The sequence below is a fragment of the Propithecus coquereli genome, unplaced genomic scaffold, assembly GCF_000956105.1.
Source record: "Propithecus coquereli isolate 6110/MARCELLA unplaced genomic scaffold, Pcoq_1.0 Scaffold821, whole genome shotgun sequence".
In the NCBI taxonomy this organism is placed as follows: domain Eukaryota; kingdom Metazoa; phylum Chordata; class Mammalia; order Primates; family Indriidae; genus Propithecus; species Propithecus coquereli.
In genome coordinates this window covers 357,458-378,877 of record NW_012154408.1, presented here as the reverse complement: position 1 = coordinate 378,877, position 21,420 = coordinate 357,458, and the positions used below count along the sequence as shown (strand labels likewise).

General features: G+C 58.5%; 2 protein-coding genes and 1 pseudogene across 2 annotated transcripts; 2 read left to right on the top strand and 1 right to left on the bottom strand.

Annotated features, from left to right (window-relative positions):
* Window positions 1–212: 212 nt before the first annotated feature.
* IDUA (iduronidase, alpha-L-) lies at window positions 213–15,642 on the bottom strand. The gene is made up of 14 exons (XM_012663698.1): window positions 15,362–15,642; window positions 14,519–14,659; window positions 3,858–3,943; window positions 3,576–3,683; window positions 3,204–3,299; window positions 2,887–3,089; window positions 2,619–2,798; window positions 2,285–2,501; window positions 1,706–1,918; window positions 1,481–1,602; window positions 1,274–1,399; window positions 1,116–1,192; window positions 667–767; window positions 213–492 (listed from the first exon to the last, which is right to left on the bottom strand). The coding sequence occupies exons 1-14, from the start codon at window positions 15,535–15,537 to the stop codon at window positions 359–361; spliced, it is 1,980 nt and encodes a 659-aa protein (XP_012519152.1). The 5' UTR covers window positions 15,538–15,642; the 3' UTR covers window positions 213–358.
* Window positions 10,612–13,646, top strand: SLC26A1 (solute carrier family 26 (anion exchanger), member 1). The gene is made up of 2 exons (XM_012663697.1): window positions 10,612–11,218; window positions 12,022–13,646. The coding sequence occupies exons 1-2, from the start codon at window positions 10,628–10,630 to the stop codon at window positions 13,546–13,548; spliced, it is 2,118 nt and encodes a 705-aa protein (XP_012519151.1). The 5' UTR covers window positions 10,612–10,627; the 3' UTR covers window positions 13,549–13,646.
* A 2,243-nt stretch (window positions 15,643–17,885) lies between the features above and the next one.
* LOC105825777 lies at window positions 17,886–18,823 on the top strand (annotated as a pseudogene).
* The last annotated feature ends 2,597 nt before the right edge of the window (window positions 18,824–21,420 follow it).

Here is a 21,420-nt window from a genome sequence, read left to right as displayed (position 1 = left end):
ACAGCAACCTCAAACTCCTGGGCTCAAGCAATCCTTCTGCCTCAGCCTCCCAAGTAGCTGGGACTACAGGCATGTGCCACCATGCCCGGCTAATTTTTTCTATATATTTTTAGTTGTCTGATTAATTTCTTTCTATTTTTAGTAGAGATGGGGTCTCGCTCTTGCTCAGGCTGGTCTCGAACTCCTGAGCTCAAACAATCCGCCCGCCTCGGCCTCCCAGAGGGCTAGGATTACAGGCGTGAGCCACCGCGCCCGGCTGAAAAGGCACTTTAAAGGCAATGATGGGGCAAGCTGGAAACAGATGGCGCTGAAGGCTAACTGACTGGCCAGCTGCCCCGGGTCACTGGTCAGCACAGGCTCACAGGTCACCAGGGGCTGGTGACTCTCCTGGGGCAGGGACCTCCAGGTATGGCACAGGGTCCGAGAAGGGGCCTGGCCGGGCCCAGTAGTCCAGTGCTCGAACTCGGTAGGAACCAGAGACAACAGCTGTGTCTGCAGACACAAAGGTACACATGTGTTATTGAGCGTGTGCCCACCTGAACCTACCCTGATACCTAACGCCCCTGACTCAAGTCTTCGAAAGGCCCTGACCCCCACCATACCTGGCACTGTGTGGAGGCGCAGGAAGGGGGTGGCCGAGGCCTGGGCAATGGGGGGTGGGCATACCTGGGCTAAACACGAAGAGGTTAAAGGTCGATGGCTTCCTGCTGACCGGAGTATACACCTTACCATCCTGGGAGAATTGGATCTCATATGTCCACAGGCACCTGGGGAGGTCAGAGTCAAGATCAAGGTTGAGGGGCAGGGCAGACCCACAGTCCTATTCCCTCCAGCCCCCTCCCTGGCACCTCCCTGTGTCTTTGGCACTCTTCCTACAATTTCAGAGGAGAGGGAAGAAGGGGAGACGGGAGAGGGGAGCCCAACTGTTGCCTTTGATGTCCCCTACAGGTGCCCCTATGTCCCACTAGACAGGGTGTGATGTCACAAGTACACAATGTCGGGGGTGGAAGGCAGAGAGGCAGGAGGGAGCTTGCCCACCACCATGGAGTATCCACAGGGCCACTGCAGCCTGAAAGAGCTGGGGCAAAACGGGGAGATGGCCCCCACTCACGTACTTGGAGCCCACATACTCATCCGACCAGACCAGAACCAGCTGCCCCTCGGTCAGGGGCAGTGCACGGAGCCGGGTGACCTGGGGGAAGGGAGATGCTGTGTCAGGGTGAGAGGGGCGGGGTGGGGGTGAGTCCGGGCAGCTGTGGGGGCTGCCACTTGCCTGGCCAGGCGGCTTCTCTGGGCGTGCGCACACGTGCACCAGCAGGAGCGAGGGCAGTGGAAGCTCTGGGCGAAGGGTCAGGTGGCGACTGGAGGGGAAGGGGCGTGGTGCTGTGGCCACAGAGTCCTGGGGATAAAGGTGTCTCCTCTGGGATCTCAGGGTGGGTTCACGGCCCTCTGCACCCTAACCCTAATGCGTCCGGCAAACCTCAGCCGCGCGCATGCGCCGGAACTGCTCCGCGGAGGGGAAGTTCGGCCGGCCCGCGCGCTGCCACTCGCCTTGGGGGCTGCAGAGCCTGTTGTCCATGTAGCGCGTGACGTAGACCAGCCCTGCAGAGCGCACGCTGGGGCCTTGCCTCACTGGCCCGACCCCTCCAGGCCCCGCCCCTCCAGAGCGCCCGCAGGGGGAGACCTACCTGGAATCTGCACTTACCGGGGCCGGGGGGCACCCCGTGCAGCCTCAGGGTCACCGCAACGCTGCGGTTGGCATAGGCGCGGGTGTCGTCACTTGCGTAGACCAGAACCGTGGCGCGCCAGGCCCCGGCAGGGCCCTCCGGGCTGTGGGCGCTGGCCAGGACGCCCACCGTGTGGTTGCTGTCTAGGACTGCCCCAGCCTGCGACACCTCGGCCCAGAGCTGCTCCTCATCTACAGGGGGAGGCTGTCACCATGTGGGGAAGCTGCCCCTCCACCCTCCCACAGCCTGGCTTCCCACCTCTGTCCCCTCCTCTTGGTAAAGAGGTCCCTGCTTGGGGGGTCCAGGTCACACCACAACCTCTGCAGCCCACAGATCTGGAGAAGCAGAGTGGGATGGGAGGGCAGACCCCAAGGAAGTGTGCTCTGCCCCCATGTCCATGCTCCCCTGCCTCTGGGCCTACTCCTCAGCCTGGAAGACATCCCTCCCTGCCTGACCAAGGCCCTGATCAGCCCACCCAGGCCCTCCTCTGGTCCTACTGCACTCAGGGCGTGCCAGGCCCGCCTCAGCTGTCTGCAGGCTGTCCCGGCACCGCTCACCCAGCAGAGCCAGCAGCCCCATGGCGGTGAGCACCGGCTTGCGCAGCAGCTGCACGTGGGGCGGGCGGGTGTTGTTGACCTGGAAGCGTGCGGTGAGCGTGCGCTGTGAGAAGGGGTGAGGGTGGTAGCTCAAGAAGGCATTGTCGTTGCTCAGGAGTGCATAGTGGATGGAGGAGCTGGTGTTAGCCACTAGCATGTTCTGGTGCTGGGCGATGACCTGGGGGCAAACAGGGCAGCTGGGACAATGGCTGCAGTGGCCACCGCTCCCACCCTCTCACCCCAAGAATAAGGTGGCTCTGGGGGGAAGATGTACAAGGGCAGAGAGCGGGCCCACCTTCACAACCATGGCTGCATAGGTCACGTCGGCCCTCCATGGCTGCGGCTGTGACCAGCCCACCAGTGGGTCCGCCTCATCGTTGTAAATGGGGGTGTCCGCGAACTTGGGGAAGAGCTGCCGTATCTGCTGCCCTATGGCCTTCTCCTGCTCCAGGATGTAGATGGAGCTGCCCGCACCCTGCAGGTGCCACCATAGTCAACTACACCACTGCCACCACCAGTGAGGGACAGGCAAGGGTCTGGGCTTGCGGAGGGGCGGGGTGCACCTTCTTGTGGAGGGAGATGTAGTCCAGCCGCACGCCCACCTCCCCCGTGAAGAAGTTGGTGCCGCTGTGGCAGTGCTCCAGCAGGCTCCAACACAGCGGAGACTGTGGCGGGGCGTGGAAGGAGTCACCGGGACCGCCCAGCCGCAGAGCGGCACTAGCAGCACGCAGGCCCTCGGAGCAGGCGTCATAGTAATTCAGGAAGCCTGGGTGGAAGGGACAGTGTGTCCACACATGCCCTGAGGGACCAGCAGGTGCAGTGTTCCCCTCCAGTGCTCTCATGCTCCTTTCAGCTTGCAGGACCAGGAAGCACTGCCCACCTTGCGTGGTCATGGAGACGTTGTCAAAGTCGCGGTGGTCCGGCTCGTTCCACGTCTCGAAGTTCCACTTGGAAACATGCGCAAGTCCATACCTCTCTGCAGAGCATCCTGCTGTCACACGCGCTCCACCCCTTTGTGTTGGAACGTCCAGCCCATCCATAACCCCAGGGAGTCCCACGGTTGGAGGTTTGGGACAGATGGAGGGTCTGAGTGCAGCTGAGCCTCCGCCACCCTGTCCACCCTCCCTGCCATCAGGAAGCCCTGGCTCAAAGGGGCCAAACACGGAAGACCCAAAGGATGGCCTGGGTGATGGGGAGAGGACAGCCTGCCCAGGAGTATCCACCCCATCCCCAGGGCCTACACCCTGCCCACCAATGTATCTCCTGGCTAGGAGAGAGACCAGGTTCTTCCACGCAAACACCTGCTGCTTGTCTTCAAAGTCAGCAAAGAGTCCTGAGGGGCTGCCCATCAGCTCAAATCCTACAACAAAGGAGGGTGGCAGCCCTGCTGCCCACTGCCCATGCCATGCCCATGCCCTGCTCCAGCATGCCAGTACCAAGGCCAGTCCTAAGCAAACAATCCGCAAGGACCCAGAGGGGCTGGGTGGTGGGAGAGGGGTGCAGGTGGGCCGAGAGGGTAGAGCCAGCCACTCACCTGGGAGGAGCTGGTTCTCCCTGAGAAGGTCCAGGTACTTGTCCAGGTGAGTGAAGTTGTAGCTCAAGCCCTGCCCAGCAGATGCCCTGTGGAAGTCGATGTCAGTGTGGAGAGCATGGAGCACAGATGTGACTTAGCTCTCCACACTGGGACTGCGGCCACATTCCAGCAGAGCAGGAGCTGCCACACAGGGCTGAGATCCAGGCTTCCTGATGGGCCCTTCCCCTTAAAAAATAACCAACACTATGGAAACCTATCAGCCACTCACAGCCTACTGTGAACTAGTGTGCCTGTGCTTTAAAACCTCCCACCTCTTCCTTCAAGAGATGGAAGACTTGGGGTGGAGACTCAGAACAGCCATGAAGCTCAGAGGTACGATGGAGCAGGCAGGTCCTTCAGGAAAGGTACGGGGTGGGCGCTGTGGGACAGGAGTTAGGCAAATCCCCTACCCTGACTCTGCCTCTCCTGGAGTCCAGGGCCCCAAACTTGGCCCAACAGTACCCTCATCCCCGACCCCACACTCCAAGATGCAACATGGATGGGCAGAAAGGGAAAAGAGGGCCTCCCCCACCCTACACGCATCCCAGATGGAGTTCAATTCCCAAAGGGCTCATGTTCTGAGAGGGGACAGGTGTCATCAAGCAACCATCAGAATCTTTAAGAGCACATCAGATGTTTGGTGAAGGGGACATGACAGAGAGTGAAGGTGGCAGAAGGTCAGGGAGGGAGGGCCTCTCTGAGGAGAGGACGTTTAAGACCTGCCAAGTAATGGGATAAGCCAGCAAGGAGAATGTCTGGCGGAAAACAGATGAGACTGCATGTGCAAAGGCCCCGGGGTAGGAACCAGCTCCTGGTAAACAAGCAGCAGAAAGGCACCTAGTGGGCCTGGGGCAGAACAAGGATGTGACATCGTGGAAAATGAGCTTACATGGGGGTCTTGTGACCATTGTGAAGACAGGACCCTGACTCAGGGTGAAATGTAGAGCCCTTTCAGGGTTCTGGACAGAGCAGTGCCATGATGTTTTTGAAGGATCCTTCTGGCAACTCACTGGAGCCAAAGTGGGAGCCAGATGACTGGCTAGGGGGCCACAATGGTCACCCAGGGAGAGATGTGGTGCCCAGATTGGGTGGTGGCCAGGGAGGCACCGAGAGGGGCTGGAGCAAACGGATTACAAAGTAGAGGGACAGCATCTGCTGTTGGAGGTGGGGGCGGGGCAAGACAACTCCATGGATTCCAGCCTGAGCAGCTGGACAGGTGGAGATCAGCGTGGAGCCAGGCTGGTGTCGGTTTGGGCCACATGGAGTTGGGCATCTGAGGGTGGACTGGGTGAAGACACTGGTGCTCAGGGGTCTGGGGCTGTGGGGGAGCTTCTGGCCTGAGGCAAGCGTGTGAGGTGGTGGAACAGGGGACAGCAGCCAGCACTGAGCCTGGTGGGCGGGGGAGGAAATGCTGCAGCCGTAGTGAGGGCCCAGGCGTGTGCGGAGGTGCTTGGCGTAGGGCACAGACAGGTGGGTCAACCAGAGTCTGAGGGCATCCTGGACCATTAGGATGCAAGGAACTCGCGGCGCGATGCGCCCCCTTGAGGCAGCTCGGTCTGTTCCGAGTGTGCGATTGCGTGGCAGGGTCAGGAAGAGGGCGCACCAAGGACCCAGAATCTAGCCTTAAACAGCTGTCTGTGGGTCACAGCAATTTCCCGCCACAGCCTAGCCGGCCCAGCACTGCTCGCCAGCGCAGCGCAGGTATGGACAACTCAAAACCTCCCTTCTGGTTGTCCCTGTCCTTGCTTGTACCGGTCAAGGCAGAGCACCGCCCGTCCACAGGCACAGGTAGCAGCCCCTGCTCCTCCCGCCGTGCCCTCTGCTCGCTCACCGGCTCCTATGCCAGGGCCCGGACGCCAGCAGGTGCACAGCGGAGCCCTCTCCACCCTACCCCCGCCACCGTCCCTCCCATCCAAAGGTCACACCAGTAGCTAAGAAGTAAAACTTAACAAGTACTTGGGTAAAAATTAAATGCCCAGCGGATGGGTTTCAAAGTCCTACAGGTGGGGGTGGGGCAGAGGCAGGCGCAGCCGGGTGGAAAGTGAAGGTGCTGGCGCAGCTCCAGGCTTTCTCGCAGATCCCAAGGTAATAACCTGGGCCCTGCGCACACAGGCCTGGGGTCAACACCGTCCCGGTGCTGGGCCGGCTGGGCCGCCAGCGGGGGGAGCCCCAGCGTCAAAGATGTCCCCAGCCTGTCACCACGGTGGACTTGAGTGTCAGCTGGCCTGGCCAGCCTCGCCGCTATGATGCCCGGGACCAGGATACCGCCCCCAGGGGCGACCCCAGGCCAAGGAAAAGGGAGTAGTCCGCCTGCCCCACGGTCTCCCTCCGCCTCGGTCCCCGTCGGGAGGGGAATTTGAGAGACCCAGACTAGAGGGGGGCTGAGCCGGGGAGACCAAGTGCGCAGCCCACCCCCACACCCCCTGCGGATCGGCGTGGCTTGGAAACGCAGACTGGGCCATCGCCCAACCCGGGGCCGGAGGCCCAAGGACAGGTCCACCCTGCCGGCTCGTTCTCCGCGCCCGCTCCCCGGGCCCACGCCCCAAGCCTGAGCGCCTGCGCTGCGAGGCTGAGCCACAGCCCGCCCGGTGAGTGTGGCAAGGCCGGGGCCGCGCGTGCTCGGCGGTGGGGGCGGGGGTGCGCGTGCATAGGGACAGCGCAGGCGGGGGACAAGCGCGGGGTGGGGAACGAACGAGCCGCGAGGTCCCCTGGTTGAGGGAAGCGAGACAGACGGCAGTCGCGTTCGCCAGGCGGGAGCGGGGGACGGTGTGCGAAGTGCGGCCAGACCGACACAGATCCCCGTGGGAGAACCTGCGGCGCGGCCTGGGCACTGGGGCAGGGGTGTCAGCCCGGGCCTCCGTCTTCTCTCCGGGACCCCAGCACGGCGCACACGGGCGGGTCATTCCAGAGAAAGTGGGGTCTGGCGCCCAGAGCCCTGTCGGCCTGGCCTCTTTCCACGGGTCCTGGGTACAGATACAATGTTTCCTTTCCAAATAAATGTGCTCCAACTTAAAACGGTTGATTCCAAGACAAAATTAAGGAAATAACCTTAGGGCCAGGACTTGACAGGAGGTCCAGTGGGAAGGTGGTTCAGGCAAATTTGACCCTGTCCTCCTCCCTACGTGGGGAGCAGCTAGGTGCACGGGGGCGAGGGGGCCTGCCCACCCTCTCTGACCAGCTGTCCAGGACCCCTGGACAGCTGGCACACAGCAGCACAGCCTCTGGCCTCAGCACACAGGCAGAGAAACTGAGGCAGAGCGATAGGTCAAGAAGAGGGGGTTAGGCCCCAAGGGTCCTACAGGTGTGATCTCAATTGTATTTCCTCACTCGCAGGGGACACCCACCAGAGGCAGGCGCTATCCCTGCCAAGGCCAGGCCCTCACAGTGAAGCGGAGATGGCGGGGGTGCCATGCCCCTGAAAACTGCCCTCCTGAGCTATCCCCACCAGCTGAAAATCCCACCACAGGCTGACCCTCCCCAGCCTGTGGAAATCCCCACCCCCTTGGTCGGGGGATGGCTGCTCCCCACACTTAGGTTTTTATGTGCCCCCCAGGTGACACCCCCCACCCTGTCCTGCACCAGCACGTGTGCACATGGGTCTGCACCGCTGGAGCCTTTGGCCCTACCCACTCACACCCACGGCTTCTTCCCACTCTCTGGCCACCCCAACCCCCAACTACATTCCACTCCTATTTCACCTCCAAATGGGGCCAACCTGTAGTCGGGTCTTTCCTGGCCAGGCCCATGGCTCCAGGGAACCAGGCAGGGCTTGCCAGCAGGCTGCAAAGGAGCTAAGTGTCAGGGTGCCTGATGGGAGCACCCTCCCTCTGCGGCTCTGCCCCCTTGACACCCCAGTGCCCCCTGTCTGGGAGAATGCAGTCCCAGGGCCATGTCTGACTCTGCAAAACACTTAGCTGTTGGCAGGAATACCCCTTTAAGGACCTGTGGGCACAGGAGAGGCAACAAGGCAACTTCACAGTCCCCAGGCCTGAGCCAGGCTGCCCAAAGTGCCTGGGCTGTCAGGGACAGCAGGCCCAGGCGGCTCGGCCTCCCAGCCCCACCAAAGGGACCCCCACAGCCTCTTGGGCCTGCCTCCAGGATGGGAGCATGCTTGGGACTGCAGCAGCTCCCTGGAAAGGAACCAGCCCTTGGTCACTCACAACCCACTTACCCCTCAAGCACCCAGTGATGGGGGCTCACCTCCGTTATCCACTTTAAAGATGGGGGACCTGAGGTTCTGCATGACAATTTTAAAAATGGCAGCTCACTCTGCTTTCTTGTGTGGGCCACTGCCCTAAGAGTTTCCAGGCCTCTGGTTTAATTCATTTTAAGGGATCATTTATCTTCATAGCAGCCCTAGGAGGCAGGTCCTGCTGGTCCCACCCTACTGTGGGGGAGAGAGCAGAGGCAGTGCCTGGCCAGTCTTAGAGGGTTGGGCCGGAATGCAGGCAGACCCAGGACCCTGCCCCCAACAGCGGGAAGGGAATGCTAGGCTGGTGGTGGCATCTGGATGCCAGGAAGCCCTCTGCCCTGGACCATACACACCACACACGCATATGCCCACACAAGCATGCAAACCATGCATGGGTGTGCACACACACTAACAACCGTGTGTCTGCTTTCCACACACGGACACAGGACAGAGGCTGGGAGCATGGTGGCCCCATGCCGAGCTGGCCATTACAACCTCCACCCCTGCTCCAGCTTGGACCAGAATGGCTCCTAGCAGGACAAGGAGGACATCCAGCGATTGGACAAGGCGACAGCCCCTCCCTCCATCCTCTCCCAGGTGGGGAGGGGGCAACTGCACTTGGCCCCAGAGAGTGGCCTGTACTCAGCACACAAGCCTCTGCCTCGAGCTGGGTCCCCAACACCACACACCCTGCACAGCCACTCACTGCTCCCCCTCGCTCCCTGGCAGGGCCTCGCAGCTGCACCTGCAGCCCCACACAGCTGTAATGATTTGTGAGCCTGATTACAGTGCAACTCCCTGGGTTAGCTGCTCAGGTAACATGCCTGGGGGGAACCCGTGACTCAGCAATCTTTAGGGTAAATAATTTAACTGCAGATGCCAGCACACAGAGCGCTGCCTGCAGGTCGGTGCCAGACTCACTGCTCTGCTCTCCCACCTGCTCACAAAAGCCAGGGGGTTCTGGGTCCAGCCAGGCCGCAGCCTCAAGGGACGGGCCATCCCTCAACATCCCACGGCCCTCTGAGCCTAGAAGGTGCTCCCTCAGGTAAGAGCCAAACTGGGGCCCCGGACAACTCAGCCATCACAGAGGCAGCTCACGGGGCAGAGGAGGCAGGAGCTGTGGACAACTGGCCAGGACCCCTGGATTCCATGGCTTCTCAGAGGAGCCTCAGGCTCAAGGCAGGTGGCATGTGCGGTCCTTGTGCTGCATACCTGGACCCCAGGGACCCTGTGTGGTGGGATCTTCAGAGGAAGAGGACACAACTCCCATCACGTTCCCTATAGGGCCGGCACCCACCGCTCTGGGGCCCACACAGGCTGTGCCCAGCCAGCCCGTGCTGACCTGCCAGGCTGGGGCCGTCACTGCCCCCACTCCCCAGGGAGCCCCCAGGCCTGTGTCCTGGGCTCTGAGGGAGTAAAGAACATCTGTTCAACACTGCTATGCAGGGAGTTTTAAAAACAGAAGTACTTTGGAGCCTGTAAACAGGGCAGAGCAGACCCAAGCCACGAAAGTGATCAGTTTGGCCTTTAAGCACCGCCTTCCTGACGCAGTGGTGCACTCCGAACGCAAAGAAAATGTCAGCAGGTGCCGTTCCAGCTCTGCTCACCTGGCGTGGCTGTTTGCAGAGGACTGGGCCCCATCTGGGAGGCTGCCCTGAGGGACAGTGCGGCATGCCTGTGTACCGCGTGGACTGGTCAGGGCCTTGGGCACATACCTAGGAAGAGCCCCCATGTCCCAGAACACCCTGGACAGGGGAGATGGATTCCAGTCACCCCACCTCCCCTCCCAGCTGGCCCTAGTGCCACTCCCCTGGTAGATTTGGGGTCCCAGTATCCATAAGGCTTGGCAGGCACATAAGGAGACCCCCTTCCTGTATGCCCTCTGCCAGTCCCAGGGACCAAGGTGCAGAGGTGATGGAGGGGCCAGCCGACGTGTCCATAGGGGAGCAGGCACTGGTTTGGATGGGAGAGGGGAAGGGGTTCCACTGTGGGGATGGGGTGGACAGCAGGGCTCTTTGCTGGGCCAGGGAGGCGGACAGGGAGCAGCAAGGGCTCAGGTGTGTTCACTGCGTCTGGGTCTCTGACAGTCTGACTTGAAGCACACATGTGAGGTGGCCCAGCCTGCTCCCTCCATTGGGGAGGTGAGTGGCAGGAGGCTCCAGGCAGACTTCAGGCAGGAACTACAGAGGTCTGGTGGGCCACCCCTTGGTACCACTGGCCTTGGCACACCCCAGGCACATGGCCCATTATTGTAATCATGTTTCACCGCACAGATGAAAGGAACCTTGGAGTGAGCAGGACCTGATGTCCGTCCAGACAGGGTAGGGGTTCTGGGCCCATGCTGTTGGGAGGGGCTCAGGACCACCTCCTGGCCCAGTCCCCTCAGTTCCCAAGAGCAGGGCAACCTCTGACCCCTGCCCTGGGCAGTAGCAGCACTTGCCCCTGCCTGAGACTTTTTTATTGAGACCTGGGCCCTGGGACCCCAAGGCCACGCCCACTTCTCTGTTGCAGGTGGGCCTCAGGGGCCTGGCGCTACAGGATGGAGGTGTCCTCTGAGCCCCTCCAGCAGGGCAGGGGGCTGGTGCTGGTCCGACGGCAGCCCCCAGTGCCCCAGAGTCTGCGCAAAACACTGAAGGCCAGGCTGCTGCGGAGCTGTACGTGCAGCCTGCCCCGCGCCAGGGCACTTGTGCAGGACCTGATCCCTGCCATATGCTGGCTGCGCCAGTACCGCCCGCGGGAGTACCTGGCGGGTGACATCATGTCAGGTCTAGTCATTGGCATCATCCTGGTGCCACAGGCCATCGCCTACTCACTGCTGGCCGGGCTGCAGCCCATCTACAGCCTCTACACGTCCTTCTTCGCCAACCTCATCTACTTCCTCATGGGCACCTCACGCCACGTCTCCGTGGGCATCTTCAGTCTGCTCTGCCTCATGGTGGGGCAGGTGGTTGACCGCGAGCTCCAGCTGGCCGGCTTCGACCCCTCCCAGGACAGCCCAGGGCCCAGAGCCAACGGCAGCGACCTCAACAACTCAGCTGCCACGCTGGTGCTTGGGCCACCCGACTGCGGGCGGGACTGCTACGCCATCCGCATTGCCACTGCCCTCACACTGGTGGCCGGGGTTTACCAGGTGAGGAGTCAGTTGCACGGGAGTAAAGATGGGCCACTCAGCCACTCAGGGAACCCCCCTCTTAGATGCCCATCACCTACCACAGGGGCAAGCCTGGGAGGAAATATGGGGTCAGGTCCGGAGGACAGGCTGGGGCCTCGGAGAGGGCAGAGCAAGGCACAAGCGGAGCTGGGCATGCAAGAGCATCCCAGGGCAAGGCACCGACATCCGAGGGCTGAGGGTACAGTGGGAAGGGATCCTGGGAGTCAGCCTGGCCAGTGGCTGTGGCTCAGCCAAGCCAGACTGTGGCCCACATGGCCTCCTGAGCTTTCTGTCCCAGGTGGAACCTGGGGGACAGAGCTGCCTTCCTGTGGTCTCCCCACACCTGGCTATCTCTTACCTAAGGCCTGTCCACCCCAGTTCCCCGTCGGCTCCATGTCTGCACGGGAGAGCAATGGGGATCAGTGCCACGTGCAGGAAATAGGAAGAAAGGCTTTTCTAATGCCTAGAGCCCAAAGGCCTCAATTCTGAAATAAAACTGGTTCCTGCGCATGCGACAGGGTAAGAAGTGAGTGTCCATGGCCAACGGTGTACACATGCAATACCCACGCGTGTGTCCAAGTGTCCGCTGGCATGCGTGCAAGTATGCAGTGAAGGAACACAGGAGACCACAGGAGGAGTCTGATCTGGAAAACATGCAGCTGGAGCAGTGGGTCGTCAGGCTCTGTGCTGCAACTATGCCCCTCAGGCCACACCAGGTGCCAGTGGCAGGGCATGCAGCTCCTGCTGGACGGCCTGCTGGCCTGACCGCACTCTGTCCACAGGTCCTTATGGGCGTCCTCCAGCTGGGCTTCGTGTCTGCCTACCTCTCGCAGCCACTGCTCGACGGCTTTGCCATGGGGGCCTCCGTGACCATCCTGACCTCACAGCTCAGGCACCTGCTGGGTGTGCAGATGCCTCGGCACCAGGGGCCGGGCATGGTGATCAGCACATGGCTAAGCCTGCTGCGCAGCGCCAGCCAGGCCAACGTGTGCGATATGGTCACCAGCACCGTGTGTCTAGCAGTGCTGCTGGCTACCAAGGAGCTCTCAGACCGCTGCCGGCACCGCCTGAGGGTGCCGCTGCCCACAGAGCTTCTGGTCATCGTGGTGGCCACGCTCGTGTCTCACTTTGGGCAGCTCCATGAGCGCTTTGGCTCAAGTGTGGCTGGCAACATCCCCACTGGCTTTGTGGCTCCACGGGTGCCAGACCCAGAGCTGATGCAGCGTGTGGCCCTGGATGCCGTGGCCCTGGCCCTCGTGGGCTCGGCCTTCTCCATCTCACTGGCGGAGATGTTCGCCCACAACCATGGCTACTCCATCCGCGCCAACCAGGAGCTGCTGGCCGTGGGCTGCTGCAACGTGCTGCCTGCCTTCTTCCACTGCTTCGCCACCAGCGCTGCCCTTGCCAAGAGCCTGGTGAAGACCTCCACTGGCTGCCGGACGCAGCTGTCCAGCGTGGTCAGCGCTGCTGTCGTACTGCTGGTGCTGCTGGTGCTGGCACCACTGTTCCAGGACCTGCAGCGGAGCGTGCTGGCGTGTGTCATTGTTGTCAGCCTGCGTGGGGCCCTGCGCAAGGTGAGGGATCTCCCTCAGCTGTGGCGGCTGAGCCCAGCTGACGCGCTGGTCTGGATGGGCACTGCGGCCACCTGCGTGCTGGTCAGCACTGAGGCTGGGCTGCTGGCCGGCGTGATCCTTTCACTGCTCAGCCTGGTGGGCCGTACACAGCGCCCACATGCTGCCTTGCTCGCCCGCGTCGGGGACTCGGCCTTCTACGAGGATGCCACAGAATTCGAGGGCCTCATCCCCGAGCCCAGGGTCCAGGTGTTCCGTTTCTCAGGGCCACTCTACTATGCCAACAAGGACTTCTTCCTGCAGTCCCTCTACAGCCTCACGGGGCTAGACGCAGGGCGCTTGGCTGCCAGAAGGAAGGAACGGGGCTCAGAGGCGGGGGCCGGCGAAAGAGACCCTGTCGAGAGCAAAGATGGCCCTGGGAGCAGCAGGGCCGCGCTGGTGCCCACAGCGGCCAGCTTCCACACGGTAGTCATCGACTGTGCCCCGCTGCTGTTCCTGGACACGACTGGCATGGCCACACTGCAGGGTCTGCGCCAAGACTATAAGGCCCTGGGCATCAGCCTGGTCCTGGCCTGTTGTAGCCCCCCAGTGAGGGATGCTCTGGGGAGAGGTGGCTTCCTCAGGGAGGACCAGGGGGACGTGGCTGAGGAGGAACAGCTATTCCACAGCGTGCACAGTGCCGTTCTGGCGGCACGAGCCCGCCGTGGGGAGCTGGCGGCTGCTGACTCCACCCTCTAGCAGGGCCAGGGCCTGCTCACTACTCCCTCCTGGGAGCCTGCAGTGCAGATCTGCAGCCATCGCTGAGATCCTTCCTGGGGAGCGATGCCAAGGGCTGGAGTCACCAGAGAGGTGCACTCTTGCACCACCTCTGCCCTGGGAAACCAGGGAACCCCAACTGGGGAAGGGGAAGGGGGCACTCTGATCACACACAAGGACCCCAGACACTCAATAATCAAGATCCTTCACCTTTGAGACTAGTGCTGCCCCCAGGATGCCGGCTTGCCCGTGATGCCAGCCACCCATGTAGTCCCTCAGCTTGAGCCCAGAAGTGCTGTGCCTGACCTGACACTCTGTCACTGTCTTATTTGAACAAGGGCCCCTGCAAATCATGCAGCCTCCAAGGTGCCAAAAGGACACACTATCCCAGGGCCTGTCCAGCCTCTGCCCCACAGGGTAGGGGCTGGCGACTCTGGCCAAGGGCATGAGGAGCTCTATGTTTCTCTAAGCCCTCCACACCCAAGTGCCCTGCCCCTGCTCCTGCCCTATGCCTCACCCTCAGGGTGACAGCCTGCTCCAGGCAAGGAGGTCCAGTGTCAGGGCCAAAGGTGGCGTGAGCAATAGCACCTCAGCCCAGCACTCAGGCCTGACACACAAAGCCACAAGCCACACAACACCAAGCAGGCCTGAACCTCCAAGGTGACCTCCAGGGGGAAGCCAGCTGTGCCTCATCCAGCAGTTGTCCCCAGCATACACTGCCCCACTGGCCCACCTGCAGCACAGCCACTGAGAACGTCCTCCCACCTCCCCTCCCCAACAGGATGCTGTGACAGGAAGTGTAAGGGCAATGGGTCCTCCAAGCAGCGGCCCTGGCCCCGCACTGTCCAACACAGCATGAGGCCAGTCCGGCTTCCTCACTTGGCCTCGCCATATTCTCTGTAAGGTGGATTCTGGCCAGCTGCCCCAGGAGGCCCACCCCTGCACCACCCACCTGGCTGTGACGAGGTCCAGCAGCCAGTGAGTTCGGACCTGCTCAATGCCGCGGTGAGGGACAGCACCCACGTAGGCGAGGTTGAGCTGCTGGTCCCAGCTGAGGACGTACTGGTCAGCCTGGTTGTGTGGCAGCGGCGGACTGGGGAACAGAAGGGGTGGCTGTGTTAGTCCTGAGCCTTGGGCCCTGCCCAGCAGTGCAGCCTCCCTACACATCTGGCCCCTATAAATCCAGGACCCATGACTGGTGGGGGCTCCAGGCGATGGACTGGTGCTTGTCCACTCAGTGAATAATAAAATGACCCTAATGCCAGGAACGTTGTGAAGTCTTGTCTTCTGGAGGAAGGGAGCTCCCACAGGACAGAAGACCATGTTCCAACCCCACCCATTGTCCTACCATACAGGAGACTTTCAGCCTACTTTGAGGGGCTTGGGGACACACAGGACAGGGGTCAGGTCCCACTGCAGGGGCATCTTACACCCCTGGAGCTGCCCCCCTTGGGAGACTCCTGGTCTGCCTCAACAACAAGCAGTGTCCTGAGCCCCTGGGGGCAGCCACAAGCTTCTTCAGTCTCCTAGGGGCCACTGGGCAAGCTCAGGGATGCCCCAGGCCTGCACCACACGAGGTGGATGGCACAGGGAGGAGCAAAGGGCTCCGTCCTCTCTCGGGAGCACCTACTGTACTCAAGACCACAGGCAAGCCAGCTAGAAGGTCTCCCCAGATGCGACAAGAGGGTCCCAGAGGCCAGGGGCAGGATGGGCTCCCCGGGTTTGGGAAGAGCGAGCGGGGAGATAGGGGCGGGTGGGAGGCTCGGTCCTCAGTTTCCCTGAGCGGAGCGCTCACCAGAAGCCCGTGCTCCTCCAGAAGTGCCGCAGGGGCCGCAGCGCACGGGCCGCGTCCACACGCACCAGGTGCGGGACTTCAGCCAGGGCGGCCGGGAGCGCAGCCAGGAGCGCGAGCAGCGCGGCGCGGGGGCACACGACCCGGGCGCGGGCGGCGCGGGACTGCGGAGCTCGCATGGCCGGGGCGCCGGGATCACTGGGGTCGCGAGGTCGCGGGGGTCACACGGCCGGGGTGCGGGGCCGCTGGGGGCGCCCCCGGACCTGCACAGCCCACTCTGTCAGCGCGCACCTCCGTCCTCCGGGAGCCGGCGGGTTCCGCCTCCGGGTCGGGGTCCGGGCGCGCCCCCACGTGATCGCCGCCGCGGGGCGGGGCCTCGCCGGGACCGCGGCGGGGCGGGACCGGACGGCTCCTCCGCCCCTGCTCCCCGCGGCTGTCCTACTGCGGAGGTGGTCGTGGGGTCCGAGCGACTAAGTTCGGGAAAAGCTCTCCGAGGAACGCTTGGTCCCGGCGTGGGGTGTGTGTCGAGCCCCCTGTCTTGTTCGTGCTCCAAGCGGGTCGGGCCGGAGCCGGAACAGCCCGAGGGCAGGGGACGCCGGCAGGCTGGTCGGGTGGCCGGGGGCTCAGTCCCGAGGTGGCCGGGCGGCGGGGAGGGGTCTGGCGCAGGTGCCTGCGGAGGCGAAGCTCTGGGCCGGACTAGCTGGGTTGGGTGAGGGGCGCAGAGGAAGCGCAGGATCCAGGATGGCCCAAGGTGGCCCCAGGCTCCGATGGAGCAGCGAATCCGCGGACTTTGCGTGCGTGGATTCAACCAGGTGCGGATTGAAAATATTTTTTAGAAAACCAAAACAATGCCAGGGCGCGGTGGGTCACGTGATCCTGTAATCCTAACGCTCTGGGAGGCCGAGGTAGGAGGATCGCTTGAGCTCAGGAGTTGGAGACCACCTTGAGCAAGAGCAAGACCCCGTCTCGTCTCTACTAAAAATAGGAAAATTAGCCTGGCGCGGTGGCGCCTGTAGTCCCAGCTACTCGGGAGGCTGAGGCAGGAGGCTCACTTGGGCCCCAGAGTTGGAGGTTGCAGTGAACCATGATGACGCCACTGCACTCTAGCCTGGGTGACAGAGAGAGACCCTGTCTCCAAAACAAAACAATGATACAACAATAAAAATAATACAAAATTTAAAACAATACAACTATTTGCATAGCATCTACGTTGTATTAGGTATAAGTACTCTAGGGATGATTTAAGTGTGTGGGAGGGTGTGTGTAGGTTGTGTGCAAAATACTACGCCATTTTGTATCTGGGACTTCAGCATCTGTGGATTTTGGTGACCTCAGAGGTCCTAGAACCAATCCCCCAGGTGTGACAACTATAGTCCAATGTACATATGTGACTCCAAGCAAACATTGTATAAAATAATAATGAAAGGAACAGTCTAAAAGAAGAAAACTGAAATACTGGACAGCAATAGCCCACAAGTTGTGCAGAGGGTCATCAGAGTCACAGTGCTCTGGGACTTTTCTATTTTGGGGAGGGGGTTAAGATATTGTCTAACATTAGGTTTTCTTATACTGAAATTGCAAGGTAAAACGTAATAGCCATTTAAAAGAGAGTGTATAGATTCCAAGCCAGCAGAAAGGTAAAAATGTAATACAAAAAAAAAATTTCAATAAAAAACTAAAAGGTAAGAAAGGGAGGGAAAGCCAAGAAAAAAAATGACAGCACAGAAACATCTCTTTCCAGGAATAGCAGGCTGCGATTCGGTCCAAACACTCCAGAGGAAACAACTAAAAGCAGTGGATAAATCATCTTAAAAACAAATCTTAAAAGAATTGCAGAACTGAAAAGATTGAGGAATCACCAGGCCAAAACTGAAGAGAAGGGCTTCCAGCAATGGAAACAGTTGTTTCAGTCTAACCCTCCTCCTGAGAACAACTAGCAAAGCTGGACAGCATGGTGCAAAATCTGTTTGCAGCACTGGAGAGCTACAAAGGCAGCAAAGATTTACAGGGCCAAGATTTGGGAGAAAAGGTTTCCCAGAGTGGTGAGGCCAGCATTTGGACCTGGGCTCCAAAGCACCAGAGGGCATTCCAATCATAACTGCAGGGTTCTTGGTGGACTCATGGGGCCACAGGATGGAATTCAGAGTTCACGCAGAGAGGCCCTGGTGAACACTTTAGGCTTGCAGTGGGGACCCCAAAGAGCTATACCCTAAAAGTAAAGGTGAACCAGAAACAGAATTGTCCTAGAGGAACTGTCCCCAGCCTTGAATTTCCTCAAGCCCAGAGTAAATTAAGGTGATCTGCTAACCTAGCCACCTGCCAGAAAAAAAGTGAATTTCCCTGCAGAAAGATAAAACAGACGAACAAAACAAAAATGAACAGAAACCTTCAATGCATGATGCAGGAATTGATCCTGGATCAGGAAAAAAGGATTATAAAGTGCATGATTGGGATAATTCACAACTTGGAATATGTACTGTGTTTTACTTGATAAAATTCTACCAATGATAAATTCTAAAATTATTAAATGGCCTTTCCACACTACCCAAAGAGGGGTCCAACCAGAGTTGTTCTGGATTCCTCTTGTGACTTAAAGGGAAAGTTTTACACTGTCCAAACCCTTGAGCTCCTGCAAATCAAGGAGGAGGACATCCTCCAATTCCTTGTGGCAGGAACCAACTTAGGTGGCACCAACCTTGATGTCAGAATGGGACAGTACATGTGCAAAAGGAAAAGTGATGACATCTGCATCATAAATCTGAAGAGGACCCGGAGAAGCTACTACCGACAGGTCATACCACTGCTGCTATCAATAACCCAGCTAATGTCAGTGTCATGTCCTCCAGGACTACTGGCCAGCAGGTTGTGCTGACATTTGCGGCTGCCCCTGGAGCCACTCCTGGAACCTCCACTAACCAGGTCCAGGCAGCCTTCCAGAAGCTACATCTGCTGGTGGCTACTGACCCCGAGGCTGACCACCAGCCTCTCACAGAGGTGTCTTATGTTCACCTACCCATGCTCTGTGTGACACAGGTTCTTCTCTGTGCCATGTGGACTTTGCCATTGCATGCAACAAGGGAGCTCGCTCAGTGGGTCTGATGTGGTGGGTGCTGGCCTGGAACAATCTGTGCACGTGCAGCGCTGTCTCCTGTGAACGCTCGTGGGAGGTCATGCCTGATCTCTACTTCTGCAAAGACCCCAAAGAGACTGAAAAGGAAGAGCAGGCTGCTGCTGCCAAGCTGTGACCAAGGAGGACTTTTAGGGTGAACGGACCACTCTACCTCCTGAGTTCACAGCTACCCAACCTGAGGTTGCTGACTGGTCCGAAGGCCTGCAGGTGCCTCCCGGGCCTGTTCAGCAGGTTCCTGCTGAAGACTGGAGCGCTCAGCTCGCCACAGAAGCCTGGCCTGCAGCGCCCACTCCCCAGGCCACTGAATGGCAGGAGCAACCACTGAGTGGTCTTAAGCAGTTCTTCCAACAGCTCTTAAGATTGACAGAAAATAGGCCAGGCGCAGTGGCTCACACCTATAATCCTAGCACTCTGGGAGGCTGAGGTGGGAGGATCACTTGAGCTCAGGAGTTCGAGACCAGCCTGAGCAAGAGTAAGACCCTGTCTCTACTAAAATAGAAAAAATTAGCAGGGCGTGGTGGCACCTATAGTCCCAGCCACTCGGAAGGCTGAGGCAGCAGGATTGCTTGAGCCCAGGAGTTGGAGGTTGCTGTGAGCTAGGCTGACACCTCGGCACTCTAGCCTAGGCAACAGAGTGAGACTCTGCCTAAAAAAAAAAAAAAGAAAGAAAAAGATTGACAGAAAATAAACATCAGTTTCTAAAAAAAAAAAAAAAAGGGAAAGAAAGAAAATTATTAAATGACTTAATTGCATTACGGTTGTGAATGGAGATGTCCTTGTTCTTTTGAGACCCATGCTGAAGTATTTAGAGGTAAAGGGTCGTTATGTCTATACCTAAAATGGTTCTGAAAATTAAAACGAAAAACTATACTATGATTATACCCTTACGCAGGGGCCCTGCTAATCTTCTCTGTATCATTCCAATTTTAGTATATGTGCTGCTGAAGCGAGCACAATATGATTACATATATAGAGAGAAATAAAAGCAAATATAGCAAAATGTTAACAATTGGCACTCCCTGGTAGTCTAGTGGCTAAAAAAAAAAAGAATTGGCAGATCTAGGTGGAAAGTATGTACTATTATTGTAACTTTTCTATGAGTTTGAAATTTTTCAAAATGAAAACATTGAAGAAAGTATAAAAACCTCAAGAAAATTTAGTGAAAATGTATTTGATTATACATTATCAATCAGTCCATTTTATTGTATGTAAATCACATCTTAATAAAGCTCATTAAAAGCAGCGGTTTAAGAGCAGATTAGACCCAATTGAAGAATCAAATTAATAATGTTTTGTGGGTTTAAAATATATCCAAAGAATTAAAATCTCTGACACGAACAGCATAGACGTTGAGAGGGAAATAAATGGAGTGTGAGAGACTGAATAAAGGCTCCCAAAGACGACTGTCACCTTATATGGTGAAGGGACTTTGCAGGTGTGATTACGTTAAGGCTCTTGGGACAGGGAGATGATCCAGGCGGACCCTACACGTAATCCCAGCGTCTGTATGAGGTGTGGCAGAGGGAAATTGACACAGAAGAGGTCTGATGACCTCAGAAGAGAGACAGATTTGAAGATTGTTCTAATATTTTTCCCCAAGATTTGTTTTAATTAGGTTTGGTGAGACGTACAGACGGGACAGTCATAAAGGAAGGGCTTATGGAATGTCCCGGCAAGGCCTGCCATGTATATAGAGACGATGTGATTTCGATTTCAATTTTGGGTATCTGTGAGGCAAGAGATTCCCATAGTTCTCTACCCAGGTGACAACTTCTAAGTAACTGCCCAGTAGTTTATAATAAACTTGTGGAAGACAACATGTGCTGGCCAGGGCACCCAGTGCTGCCTGAAGTTTTGCCAAGTGTGCCATGTCTTGGGTCCCATTCTTCGTAAGTGACATCTTGGCTAAGGAAGGAAGGCAGCAGCGTCCCACTGAGCTCCCTCACGTAGGATGGCTGGCAGTGCACAGCTCCCATCGTGCAGCCCCTCCCTCTGCAGGTGTGTGGCTCCAGCCTGCCTTGGTGGCTGTGCTGAGCTTGCAGGGTGCTGTTTCCATGACCCAGAACACATGGGCAGCTGGGTGTGGGGGCCACAGGCTCAGGGTCTTCGAGAGCCTCTGTTTCCAGGACAGCCAGGTAGGTCACCAGTCATTTGTTGTTTTAATGGGGTAGCACGAGGCCAAAAGGTGCAGTTTCTTGCGTAAGGAGCCCTGGGCACCTTCTCGCCATTGTGAGTGGCTGAGAGACTCCAGCAGGGGTGAGAAGAGGCTGGCAAAGCCCCTACAGTAACAGAGTCTCTGAGTGCACTGATAAGAGTGTCTGTTGATTTTATTTTGGAAGTAAAATGTGTAAATAAAGAATATGTTGCCACCAGAACTCAAAAGAACTAAAAGATACTGGACGTAGGTGTGTGTGATGAATGATCTTGGAGGAGGATGTCCTCAAGGGGATGTCACACTTGTGCTCCTGGAGAAGGTAGATGTTGCTAAGATCTTGTCTGCAAAGACTGTGTGTGACAAAGCTGTGGAGGTCCTGGGGTGGCCTGGGAGAGGTGTGTTGTGTCCCTTAGGAGTTGGAGGCAAACTGCAGCTGGGAGGCTGCTGAAACCAGCACAGAACAGAAGGTGCTGCCACACTATGGGAGCGGCAGGCCGGCCGGCTGCGACTGGGTGGAGTCAGTAATTTTAATACCAGTGGATACCAGGTATGGGGGCTCCGGCAGAGGGGCCACAGCCTCAGCTTGTAGCATTCCATCATCCCCGCCCTTTATCTCTGCCAGCTAAACACCCAGGCAAAATTGAGCTGTTATTTTAGCCATCCCAAGCCATGGTTTTTAGTTTCTTTCTCTGGTAAGAGGAAGGGAGAGGGAGGGGAAGCAGCCTCCCTTGGGTGCCCCCATCCCCAACATAGACACCCCCTTTCTATTGTTCCTCT